The sequence below is a fragment of the Tetrao urogallus genome (assembly GCF_951394365.1).
Source record: "Tetrao urogallus genome assembly, chromosome: 4".
In the NCBI taxonomy this organism is placed as follows: Eukaryota; Metazoa; Chordata; class Aves; order Galliformes; family Phasianidae; genus Tetrao; species Tetrao urogallus.
This window is the reverse complement of record NC_136817.1, coordinates 13,503,082-13,516,708: the sequence shown is the minus strand read 5'-3', so window position 1 is coordinate 13,516,708 and position 13,627 is coordinate 13,503,082. Positions and strand designations below refer to the sequence as shown.

General features: G+C 35.8%; 1 protein-coding gene across 3 annotated transcripts in view; it reads left to right on the top strand.

The window, feature by feature from the left end:
* LRBA (LPS responsive beige-like anchor protein) overlaps positions 1-13,627 on the top strand; it is a gene marked incomplete at both ends in the record, with an annotated part of 363,076 nt that overhangs the window by 55,779 nt on the left and 293,670 nt on the right. For all 3 annotated transcript variants that reach the window (XM_079534450.1, XM_079534449.1, XM_079534448.1), the window contains 5 exons: positions 586-694; positions 1,039-1,120; positions 2,742-2,865; positions 3,114-3,306; positions 12,131-13,123. In XM_079534450.1, the coding sequence (XP_079390576.1) occupies positions 586-694; positions 1,039-1,120; positions 2,742-2,865; positions 3,114-3,306; positions 12,131-13,123 (1,501 nt within the window). The remainder of the gene's footprint in view (positions 1-585; positions 695-1,038; positions 1,121-2,741; positions 2,866-3,113; positions 3,307-12,130; positions 13,124-13,627) is intronic.

Genomic DNA, 13,627 nt, shown 5'->3' with positions numbered 1-13,627 from the left:
AGACTGCATCTTAATAATTTCCTTGTAAAGATAATCTTAATTCACTTGTGAACTGTGCGTCTGATAGTAGGGCCTTTATGGGCAAATGTCTATGCTTTGTATAGTAGGAGTGTCACATGGTCTTGTCCACTATTTTTTTTCTTTAAATACTTCACCATGTTTTTGTTTCTTGGAAGTCGTGAGGTTGTGCAACTATGCCAGGAAGTCTTATATTGATATCAGTGAGCTGAGTTACCTGATTAGTTGATTACAATACTAGATAAATATTGAGATCACTGTCCATGGTTAAACGATATTTTGGAGTAAATCAGGACAAAGGTGCCCTTTTCTTAAGGTTTATCGAGAATTCTGTAGGGGTGTCTTACAGGGTTTTGGACCTATGATTGACTGGACCACATTTACGTAAGAAAGACATCTGTCTTCACTGAGTGACTGGTTCCTTCAGAACTGGAGTCCTTACTCTTTTGCTTTGTCAAAGTGAAAGTCTTAATAATAAAAATCAGTCGCTCTGTATTTCTTGAGGCAAGCTTTTTTCTTTGGCTAGTTGAATACTTCAGCTTATTTTATCTTTCTGTACTGTTTTAGGAGAAAAGCTGAGATCATGCTTGGACATGGATTGTTTTCTTTGCTGGCTGAAAGGCTGATGCTTCATACAAACCTGATCACCATGACCACATACAATGTCTTATTTGAGGTAGTAACATACTTTAGTTAAAATTCCATCTTTTTGATTATTTGTAAGACATTGTTGGAAAATTGCTTGCATATTTGTACTGATGTTTTCCAGATGACATCAAAACTGAAGTGTGATACAGTTGAGTGCTGCTTTTTTTTCCTTGAAGTTCACTGCTTGATTTTTTTTGCCTAACTTGGATATGTTTACTATGAACAATTTCAGATAAAAAGGAAGCTGAAAAAACATAATTTCTATAGCCATCGAGAAATGGAATAATAAAGAAAGTGTATGAAGTTGTATGCAACTATTTTTCGATAAGCTCTTTTGATCAGTGTCGATATGATGTCTGTTGTTCTCTCTAGATTCTGACTGAACAGATTTGTACCCAGGTGATACATAAACAACATCCTGACCCAGATTCAACGGTGAAGATACAAAATCCTCGTAAGAATGATAAATATTTTTCAGTGATACTGTAATAAGAGTCTGCTGGGAGAGGGAAGGAGGGAGTTGCTTATTCACTACTTTAACCAGTCTTAATTCTCATCTCGGTTTTAAGTAGTTTTTCGTACAAGAAAACTCTACTTAGGTGGAGTTATGTAGGAAGCAAGTCTCTTCAGCTTTTGGTAAGACATTTCAGTATAAATATGTATGTAGTTCATAACTCACCATTTTTTGGCTGTGCAGTCATGTTATGAAGTGGATTTTCAATACTTGTACGCACGGAATACTTTAGTTTAATACATGTTAAGGCTCCAGCACAGTTCTGATTGTATTATTTGGTGATTGCTGGACTGAATTAATTGAAATATGGAAGCAGCCTTCATCTGAAGTACCCTTCAGGCCAACAGTGCTGGGTGGAAAGTAGAAGTGTATCTGCTCACTATCTTGGTTAGCTTGCTTTATGGAAATTATCTTGATACGAGACGATAGATGTCTTTTGAACTAAGAGGAAATACTGATCTCCTTTCCGGAATTATATGCAATATTAATGTAGTTTTTGTATAATACAGTGGTATTATGTTAGCTTTGGGAATTCTTTTTTTTTTTTTTTCTGGAGAAATATATATTTCTCACTTTCATAGCTGCGTTGTTATTAGAAGTAGATCGTAGTAGTGGGTTTGCTTCATGTGGATAGTTAGGAAGAGAAATGAAAACAAAGCAGATAAAGAAATCTGGTTACAGTGTGCGAATGTGTACAGTGTGTAAATCTTTGCCTCATGGTAAATCTGTATGAAGCAGGAAACTTGACATATCTGTTTTTTGAAATTTTTGAAGCTGGTACTTCCTGTTGTAATTAACACAGATTATTTGTTTTGTGAGATACGTATTAGAATTACTCAGGCCTAGTGGGACAAGTGATTTCTGAATTAATTTTTGAAATCAATACTGATTTTCTCAACGAAGAAATTTCCTTTTTAAAAGAAATTGTGCAAGATGAATTGAAACCGTCACAGTGTCTGTGTACAAGTTGCATTTTACTTCGGAAATGAAGTTAGCTTTCTGAAGTTACAAGAACGATGACTGCTCCAATGCTTCAATAGGGTGGAAGATAACAATTTGACCATCTCCAAAAGCATAGAAAACATTACGTTCCTAGAATAAGCAGTGGAACTTTAAATCAGAAAGGTTTAGTCTCCTTCCACAAACACTTTTTTTACGTTAGAAGTAGTTAAGAATGATAAGTTATTCACATTTTTCAAAAATTCAGTCATTAATGAAGGACGATATTTCTGCGTTTTTCTCTAGTCGATTTTATACCTGCTGTATTACTTGTTCCTTAAAATAAGGTTCTAACGCTTTCTGGTAGGAATGCATTTTAAATTGATTTGTCATCCAGTAACATTTGTGTTGCTGAAACTTGATAACTAAAAACACATATCCAGACTAGTTAGAGGGATTTGAAATAGTTAAACTTTCTGCTCAAATAGTTACTTCTGCTAAGTATATATTTTTTTTTTTGTGAATTCACTTTCTTTGAAGTAATTAGTATTAAGATGATATTTAAAGGTGTCTTAATCTTTGCTTGGTACTAATATTTTCTTGCTTGTTAAATGTTGTACAGAGATTTTGAAGGTTATTGCCATCCTGCTACGTAATTCTCCCCAGAGTCCAGAAACATTGGAGATTCGGCGAGCCTTTCTCTCAGATATGATTAAACTTTTTAATAACAGCAGAGAAAATAGAAGGTAAGATGGCTTACCTTATGCATATATGTATGCAAATAAGCAGCATAAAGAACGTAACAGGATATTCTTGTTAGTCTCATTAAGCATTGCTGTTCAGCAAAATGTGTAACATGGTTTTGAATATGTAAAATTAGACAATATAATGTATCTGTATGCTGCTGCAATTAGAGATGTCGTATTCCTCTCTGGATGGATGTGTATTTCTAAAACATATTTTGAAATTTTATTAAATAGTGTGTATTTTGCAGGAGTTTGTTGCAATGCTCCGTTTGGCAGGAGTGGATGCTTTCTCTTTGCTGTTTTAATCCCAAGACTTCGGAGGAGCAGAAGATAACTGAGATGGTGTATACTGTTTTTCGAATTTTGCTTTACCATGCTATCAAGTATGAGTGGGGTGGCTGGCGTGTTTGGGTGGATACACTGTCTATCACACATTCAAAGGTAAGTGTGTAAATTGGGAGCTTTTTCATGCTATGTAATGAATTTTGGAGCCTTAAAGTGCTGGATTATACAGTATGATAGTCTTAACCTGACAGTGAGTATTTAAAAAAATTATAATACCATTGTTTGTATCTATTATCAGATATAATCCTTTCAAGTACTCCACAATTAAATGTTAATTTGGTTGGTTTAACGCTTCAAAGGAATGGGTGGATTTTTTTTCTTTGTTTGTCTGGTAAAATAGTGATAGTATTGATTTTTACTGAAAATCAGTGTCACGTGAGGTTCATTTTAGGAGCATTTTCTGGAAAATTTTAGTATCTGCTTGGGATTTTAGTAATGGTGTGAGCACAAGGGGGCGCACCGTATCTATTCATACACAAAAATACCTTTTGGTGATATGAACAGACTGTAAAACCAGTGGAAAGCAGAGATATCAGAGTTAAGACAGATGCTTCAGCTGTTAAGCTGTCATGGGATATGAAGTGTGAAAGCAAATCCTTGTAGTATAGACAGACTAGTAGCCTTCATTATTTTTCTGGTGTTTTTTGTTTTGTTTTTGCTTTGCAACTAGAAATAAACCATAAAAGTTGTTAGTGGATCTCTAAGCAAATTGAAGTTATATTTTGTGTAACTCTTCTCTCTTTGTCTGAACAAAAAAAACTGAGGCCAGTATGTCTTGTGGTTTATCAGAAATAATCAGTTAAAATGACTTAAATTGTAAATTCAGTATTTCTGCACATGTACAATTTAAGCATGTAAGAAAGGACATCTACAACCATTCAAATGCTGATGTTTGATTTAGGGTTCTATGGAGTTACTAACGCTTCTGAGAGTCTTTGGTTTTTGTATGAGTTCCCCTTTTCCCTCCCTCTGTTGAAGCAGCCAGAATATTGTTATTTTGCAGCTCTCTTTATTCTTTGCATACATAGCTTGATAGTCAATTATTTGGCTATTGGGAGACGAATGTAGAATGTAGAAATTAAAAAAAAAAAAAAAAAGTGTATGGTATCATTAAGCAGTCACTTGGCTAAATGCATTCCAGGTGCAAAGAATACAGTGCCAGGTTTTAACCCTTTATAGAGATTACATTTTCAGTTTCAGAAATATGCTTTATCACCTGTCTTTTGTGTTGGCTCTGCTGTCCTCAGAAATCTGTTTCTTCTCTTTCCCTTGAGATGCGGAGGTGTGGATAGAATAGATTGCACAATGGTGAGGTGTAGCCAGATTCAAAATCACTAATGTATGCTTATAAAAACTGGTTTAATTTAAAGCATTTGTATTTGCTTAGAGTTGCTGGGGAACTGTCCCTGCAAAGGAGGGGTACCTTCCTACCTTTGGTATAGAAAGCTTTGTTGTGTTGAATTCCAAAATTATTTTTGGTATTTTAAAAGCTGTATGCCTAGTTTTCTTTTTGGTTGTAAGACAAGGTCATGTATGAAATCCAATCCAAGCAGCTTTGGTATGAAAATAATCATGTGGATTTGGGATCATGATCTTAACTTAGTAACAATGAGATGAATCAATGGCTAGAATTAATAGGTGTTTAAAACAAAATCAAGGTTTTCAGTGATTCTATTATAGCCAAATATTAGTAGGAGAAACCTGTTTTTAGGAAATAGCAGAATACCAAGAAATAGGAGGTACAGATAATTATTCTTGACTTTGTTTTTTGTTTCTCCTTTGGAGTAGCCGTATGTGGTTTTTGTGCAGTACCGTAATGTATGAGAATATGGTGTTGTTTGCCCTTCGTGTTTCTTGCACACAGTTCCTGGAGTGCTGGCATACAGCAAGGTATCCTCGGTGGTCTAAGCAACTTCCTATTATCAGTTTGCCGCAGTCTAACTTGTTGGCTTTTTAGTCAATATGTAAGGATGTTTCCTTCTTCCACTGTACGTCAGAAGAAGTTGAACTGTGGTGGGGTTAGAAGTATATGTTACAGGCAGCACTAGCAATGGAGCGTTATTGACGTTCTGAAGGAATTCAGATGAGTTTGAGTTCTGTTCATTTGTACATTGGTGCTAATATCCATTTCAAGAAGCAAAGGAGAAGGAATACAAAGGAAAAACTTACATACATTTGCCTTGATTTATAAAAAAAAAAAAGTATTTGCATTTTATGCTGGCTAGATGTATAAAACTAGGCAATGTATTTCATAGCTATCTTGCAACTATTTTAACATAAATTATGGTAAATTGCTTAAAAAAAAAAAAAAAAACTGTGGTGAAATGTTAGTAATCACTTGAAAAGGTCCTTAGATATCTGTATTGAGTAAGAATTGATTTTTAGTCCCCCTATTTTTATTTAATTTGAATATCATTCTATTCTGCCTTACAAATATTGAGATTCATACAGATTCATACCTAGCATGGGATGGATATGACTCAGATGGCAAATTGTTAGATGTTAAGTGCATCTCAGGTGTATTTGATTTCTAGTATGCTTTCAAAGCATTGTAGGAATTGTGGGAACAAAATATTTCCTTAACACTGCTAAGAGAATAACCAATTTGTGTTTTTATTATTTCATCTCTAATTGTATTGGGTTACTGCTTATTTTTTCTTTTTACAACCCTTTGCTCCTTTCTTACTACTAATTTATAACACCATTCTATGATAAAGAACTGGTGTATAAAGGAATAGTATTACAGAATTGGATAGGTTTTGCAGAGCTACACATCAAGATACATGCAGCTGCTATAAAAAGCCAAAGAAACTCAATTGCAATTTTATTGTCCGGTTTGATAGATTTCCTGCCACCTTTGTAGCAGGGAAGCTGTTTGTCACTGTAACCCTCTCCTCCAACAGCTGCACAACGTTTTATAAGCAGCGACGGCTTTCCTAGCATAATTGCGCTACACTGGTTTCCTTGCACTTAGAATTTAAAAGGTGTGTGTAACCTTTTTAAAGCCAAATTTCTTAAGTTTGGTCATGTATCTTACTGATTTCCGTATTATATCTTTTTCTGTTTTTCAAATATTAACAAGTTGCATGCAATATGTTATATTTGTTGCTTCTAGTTTATTAAGAATGTTAATGAAAAAATTAAATTAAAACTCAGGTTTGTTCTAATCAGCTAGAACTGAATTCATGACAGGTTTGAAGAACTTCGGTTTCTTGTACGTTTTAATCATGGTTGTAAGGTCTTAGTCTTTATTCCTCTAGTAGTGTTACTTAGTAAAAAGAACAAATAGTTTTGTTAATATGTAATAATAGGAGACAAAGAATAGTGATCACCTTGCCTTTTCGGCCTTTAAGGATCCCCAAGTTTTACAAGGATAACATGATTTACACAACGTAAATGCACTCCTAGATTATTTCTGTTTTTAAACCGCTGGAAGGAACTAATATTGGCTTATTTTTAGGACCTTAAATATATCTGATTACCTCGAAAGTTGTTCTGCGTTATTGTATAATTTGGTTAAAGGGAAGACAGTTGGGTAAATTTTGATTCTTTTTAAGTCTCTCAGCAAATTGTCATTGGGAAGGACTCAGAAATTTTAGTATGTCCATACTACAGGGTTTTTTTTTTTTTGTCTCTTTAAGTGGAAAATGCTTTGAAGTTCTGATTTAAATAGGAAAGAAGTACAATCTTGAAATGTTAGTACTTGAAAAAACAACTTAGTTCAATGTAGTGTTCTTACTGAAGTGTAGTTACAATAATTATTGGTAAATGTTAAATACGTATGCAGGAAAATTGGCAGAAGCAGCAGAGATTAGGTGGTGGAGAAATTAATATATGGTGAATATAAAGTGAGGAAAAAAACCTTGCAAAACCTACCAACAACAGAAAGAAAAAAAATCATGCAAACCCAAAAAAGCACTTAAACTTGCAGAGAAGACAAGAGAACGTGGAGCTGTAGTGTTAGAAAGTAGCAGACGGTAGCAATAGTCTCGTGACTCCAAATCCAGTTGACATTACTGAGCTGCTGAGGAAGGCTGCCTCTCCATTTTTATCCCAGTATTTTGGGAAGGGTAAGGTCTCCTACACTGGTGTGTTCAGGCATTTTTAGCTATAAGGAATTTTGAAAGTTTCATGTGTTATTCAGTCTTTGAAAAGTGTCTGTGAGACGTGAGAGGACATGGACTTAGCTAGCCAAGAGACTTGGATAATTGGCAGGATTTTGGAAGCAAAGCTGGGGGAGATGCTGTTATTTAGTAGCATGCTTGAAATACTTACATGAGGAATTAATGCTTATGTGGTATGAATGGCTATTTGTTTAAAAAAAAAATAAATCTCCTCTTCTAGATGTGAGTGGTTCTCAGAGAGGACCATGTTATTTGTGTAGAGCAGAAGGATTTTGTAGAGTAGATATGCAGCCCACCTTGAAATTGTGCATGCACCCTCCAAAGTTGTGGGCCTGATGCAGTCTTCCTTTCATAAAATCATAGGATGGCTTGGATTGGAAGGGACTCAAAGGTCATCAAGTTCCAGCCCCCCTACTTTTGTTGGGCCACCAACCTTCAGTTCTGGTACTAGATGATGTTGACTGGGGCTCCATCTTACCTGGTCTTCAATGCATCCGGATCCGGAGCATCCACAGCCTCTCTGGGCAGACCTTCCCCCTGACATTCAATCTAAACCTTCTCTCCTTGAGCTTGGTTTTGTAAAAGGAATGTAGGAAGGCTTTTTCTGATCAGTACTTTAGAGAAGAAAGTAATTTTGTTTTTCAGCAGGCAGAATAGCTGGAAGGAAGGATCGTGAGCCACTGATGGGCTCTTACACATGCAGCATGTATGATTATTGGGAAGCTCATCGATCTCATTGTTCACTTAGTTTGAATGGAATGTCATAAATGCAGGATACTAAAATGTGACTGAATTGAACTGGAAGAAGATACTGAATTGGGAATAAATGAGTATGGTTGACTTAGACTTAATGAAGCTGGAAAGAATGGATTAGCTGAGTAGATGGAGCTCACAGAAGCTCTTAAAGAGAGAGTATAATAGACATTTGTTACTGATTGAGAAATGCGAAAGATCTCTAGAAGAATAAATGGGGAAACATAAATGCAGGGGAAAGAACTGATGTGAAGAAGTGGCAAACATGTATGAATTAGTGTTCCCAAGCAGAGTGGACTTGAAGAGAAAATGGATTCTCATCTTTATCACTTTGTATAAGAACTTGGGAAGATGTGATCTTGTTCTGCAGGTCTGAGAACTGTTAGTGGCCTGCTTCGCAGTTGCTGCAGAGTTTGAGACATATCTTCTCCACGTGCTGCTATCTGTGTTCTCTGTGGCTGTGGGCACTAAAGGAGAAAACACCTCTCATCTGAGTTGTATTTTCTGCGATGGGGCTTCCAACAACATACAGACAAATAGGAAAGCTATGGCCAGGAAGAAGAGTGTTAAGACATGCACGGTGGTAAACACTGAATTTAACTATTATATATTTTTGTTAATAACTAGATATCAAGTGTGTTTGAGGCACAGTAGTATTCTATAGAGATAGGTAAAGATATACCTTGACTACATTTGAAAATAGCCCATGGCTGATTTACAACTTTTTCTCCCAAATAAACAAAATCTTCCGTGAATATGCTGACTAATAAATGATTTCTTATTCCGGAGACTATTTGCATTTATATAGTTTCTGAATCTGGGTAGAAAAAAGGCAAAAGTATTACTACTTACGTGAAAATGTAGGAATATAGTTTGGAACATGGAAATGTAGTTTTCACTATTTTTTTTTTCTTTCCTATTTTTATGTGAATGAATACTTTTTGATAGAAGCGTGGATGACACCTAAAAACTTCTTATGTTTGGTGTCCTGCATTATACATCTGAATTAGCTTTTCTTACCTGTCTTCTATTAAATGGTCTAAAGTAAGCCAAGGATTCCTTAGAGTCAGTAGATTGCACACAGTCTTACAGTCTTTTCTATGTAGTCTCTTCTGTATTTTTTTTCTTTCATTCACTGAATTTAAAATTAGCCTTTGATGCCACATGTTGGGGATCAGATTCACATTTAAACAGTTAATGTTTCTGATAGAGAAGTGGAAAAACAGACCAAAACAATGCTTGTTTAAGATACTAAAAAGTTGTTATGCCTTCTGGATTTGAAAGCATCAGCAGCACAGGACTTGCTTGGTGCTGAGCTGACTCTGTAGGGAAGTGGCAGTACTATATGTTTATCTGACCTGTCTGGCAGACATTTGCTGCTTCTCCTCTCCAAAATTGCCCACTTGATAGTAGGAAGGAAGACAGAATTTTAACATGTAGTTAAAATATTTTCCCTATGTTCTTTAATGCAAATGTCAGTCATCTTAACCTTTTTCCTTGCTGTATGCTCATTTTTCTCCTTGCCAATTAGTAAATGTTGGATGTCAAATTAAGTTGAAATTAATGGTGGAGGCAAATGTTGCAGTTATTAGCTCACAAGTGTCTTTAGCTAGTAGTGCGTAGAGTTGCATTCCAAGCATTGCAAGCAGCTATGGATTACCCATCAAATGATGGTTAAGATTAATGATTGGCCTTTTAGCTCACCAATTTAGAACAATTTCTAGTAATTAATTTTGTGTTATCAGCTTTACAGTTGCAAATGCCTTAAGGAAAATAAAATAATGACTAAAGAACATTTAAGGTTCTCCAAGCTGACTGTTTTCTTGTAAATGGTTGCAGGTTTGCAGATTATAATGCGTAATGCTTTTATATGTTTTCTAAGTCTACTTGTATTTAATAATCTCAAATTCTGTTTTATTTTGCATCCTATTCATACTGCATTTGTTAATACTTGCATTTTCTTTGTGGGGTGTTTGGCTTCGAACTTGTGCAATTCCAAAATGCCGTGTCATGGAACAAAAGTGTAGGAGAAGAATTATCCAGTGGCTTTGTTGTGCTACCGCTATTTCTTGGTTTCCTGTCAAAAGAAATTACAAAACTGTATAGTAAGTGGAACTGTTCAGACAGGCATGTTGAGAAGTTGGGTTTTTCAAAGCTGTATGTCATGATTTCTGTACTACCAAGAAAACCCCAGTTTTGATGTGCAAGTTGGAAAAGTCCCATCTTGTAGTCAATTTATTGTTGCAATTTAGATTTGTGCGTTACATAAAGTACATTGTTAAATTTCTTAGTTATTAAGTGACACGAAACCTTTGTGATGCTTGTGGTGGAAGGAGAAAATTGTTTCCTTTTTAGGTGACTTTTTCATGTGTGTGATGTACTCCCTCAGTTCTATGCTTTCTGATTTTCTTTCAGTGTGTCTTTCCTTGCAGTTCCCTGCATTGTTCTTGAATCAATATAGATTCTCATCAGATTATGCTTGGATTTACTTGCCCAGAAGTTTACATTGCCCATCTGTAAAGATAACATTTGTCTGTATTGACTTTCTTGCCACATTCTTTTGGTATTAGCGATTAGCAGTCCTGAAGAGCACAATCTGGTTTCTAGAATGTTAAAGGGGTTGCTCTGTAATGGCATCCAAACACTTGCCTATTCCTTGTCTTAAGTGAGACTGACTGCAAAATTATACTACATCCCTGTCCTGTACATTACATTTTTACCTTTTACCTACATTACCTTTTACCTTTTGACTTAAGCTGAGCAGAGAGCTGAGCTTTGCCTGTTGCAAAGCTGGTTGCCTCTTAATCTTTGTGGTCGTTAGGATTCATGCTTGTACTTTTCAGTTGTCTTGGTTGGAAAAACAAAGCCTATCATTTGTTTCACGTGTTAATATGCAAGATTAATCTGTGGTACCAATCTGACTTAAAGTTAGGACATGAGTTATCACAAAACAAAACAAAAAACAAACAAATGAAAAAGAAAAACCAGAAAAAAAAAAAAAAAAAAAAACAACACCAGAAAAACATTCAACAGGAAATTCCTAAAAGAGATAGCACAAAATGATTTTGGTTAGTCAGTTAAAAGTGTATGCCAACAGTATCTTCGTTTGTTAAATATCTCCTTTTGACTTGTTGAAATAAAGCTTTTTAGTAATTTCGGAAATAAGGGAAACAACAGGTAGATGGAGAAAAGGAGAAAGGTGACTGTAGGTAACTTCCAGTTGTCAGGACTTCTATTCATAAGCAATGCATTTGACCAACAGGAGCATATTTACCTAGTCAAGTTTTTGAAAAATAGTTAAAAGTTGAAAAAAAGAGCTTGGTAACATCATGGTCTCAAGTTGCCTTTGATATCCTGGCTTTGGGGTAGTTGACGGGTTTTGGAAACGAGTATTTCTGAAATAACAGCAACAAAATGACAAATAAAAATATCTGAAGCTGCTTAGCAGGACACTGCAATCCAGATGTTTCCTAGATTCATCGTGATAGAGGGATGAGCTTTCAGTTGTTTGTTGCCATTTATGCTTTTTTTGTTTATACATAAGATTTGGAACCAATATGGAATGAGTTTTTTTTTTTTGTAAACTGAGGAAGGATTTCTCTGTTCTGTTGTCAGAGACTGTTATATAAACTTGAACTAATGAAGTGCTCAAAGTCGCGCTGGTACAGTATGCTGCTCCTACAGTACATTAATACATGTTTGATGAACAGTGGCAAGTCCTCTGGCTTATGTATTCTCTTCGTGAGACAGGAATACGTGGAACTGTCAACAATCCACAGAATGGGAGCATTAACCCAGTGCACTACATGATGTTATGATACCAATAACAAATAATCATCAAACCGTGACAAAATACTTCCTGTTAGTTGAAGTGATTTGCAGTATAAAATTCATTTTTGACATGTTATTTTTGAGAATTGTGAGGGTAACATCCAGTACAAATTTATAGTAGAAAATAGCGATTTGAATAAGGATTTTGAGTTTTTTCAGAGGAAATGGTTATTAATGTATGAGTTTTTGTCCTTTCAACTCTGTTCTTCTAGGTAACCTTTGAAATGCACAAAGAAAGTCTTTCTCAAATGTACAGGGAATACCAAGAGAAGGGAGGTGAAGAGAGTGTAACATGTCCTTCAGCTCCAATTAGAACAATTTCGGGAGTTGGCCAAGGAGCTGAAATTGTGGGAAAGAAGCAATGTTTGGAATTAAAAGAAGCTGCTACTGCTCCTCCCTCCTGTTATGATATGGAGTCCGGTACTGAAAAAAATGAGTCAGAAGGTGAGCAGCAAACTCCTTCAGTCTCTGAGCAAAGGAACGACTTCAAGGATGAGGACAGGGAAACTATGCAGGATCTAAAAGCAGTGCCTTGTTCAGAGCTTTCTCCAGAGCCTGAAGCAATAAAACCCAGTGTTTCTGAAATTAGTAGTGGAATAGCTGAAGCAATTGAAGATTCTCTGAGCAGAGTTCATGAGCTTGTGGAGGAAACAGCTGCTGTTACTGCAGCTTCTTTGGTAATGGAAATTTCTTCGGAAGGAGAAAGTCCAGGAATGGAAAGATCAGCAGTGGAAGTAGAAGACGACGATGACTTTGTTGATTTGAAAGAGGAGAGTGGTATGCCTTTACCTTCAGAAGAGTTTGCAGAAAAAGACAGAAAGCATAGCTCTAATGAAAATGGAGAGAGAAAGCAGGAAAAGGCGATACAACAGGAACTTGAATCTGTGCTTTTAAAAACTGAAGATACTGGAGGCGTGGATGGGCAAAACAAAGAGCTGGCTTTATCAGAAACGGTCAGTTCTGCAGCTGAAGTAGTGACTCAACTGAATTCAGAAGGGGAGAAGAAGCTGGAGGAAGAAAAGGTGCTTTATAGTGAAACGAGAACAGCTGAAGATACCAATGCACATGTACCAGAGCATGCAGGATGCTCTGAAAAAAGAATTGCTAGGCTTGATGTTTCCAGTGTTGCATCTGATACAGAAAGACTGGAACTGAAAGCCCATACACGTCTCGAAGCACCTCTACCCCCCAGATCTCTACCTGAGGTAAGGTCTATCTGTTCTTTGTACGCTTAGCTTAAAAATAAAAGGAGATTCTTAACTGCTAGCATTTTTAAGAAATGGTGCCCATGCACATTATGGGGGTTTTAATGTATCTGTATTTTGCTAGTTATCTAAAGAACATTTTCAGACTTCCATTAAAATAGCCATAATTCTTGCAAATTTGTGTGCTGTGAAGTTTCTAAGCGTCTGTTCTTTGTATATCCAGTTATTGATGCTGACAGAGACTGAGTGCTTTGCTAGTTATATCCTTCATTTGTCAGTACTTCTATTCTTAATGTCAAAGAACTGAAAGAATCATTCTGATTTGATTTAATCTAGCGTTTCTTCTCTTTCTTTACTCAGCTTCCTTAATCTCTTATCAATCTGTTTGCTTGTAATTGTAACCAATTGAATTATTGAGTAGCTAACGTTCCTTGTGCAGAAAAAATGCCACTGAATTAAAATGGCATCCTGATGGAACTTGTTAAAATACTCTTTACTCTTGGT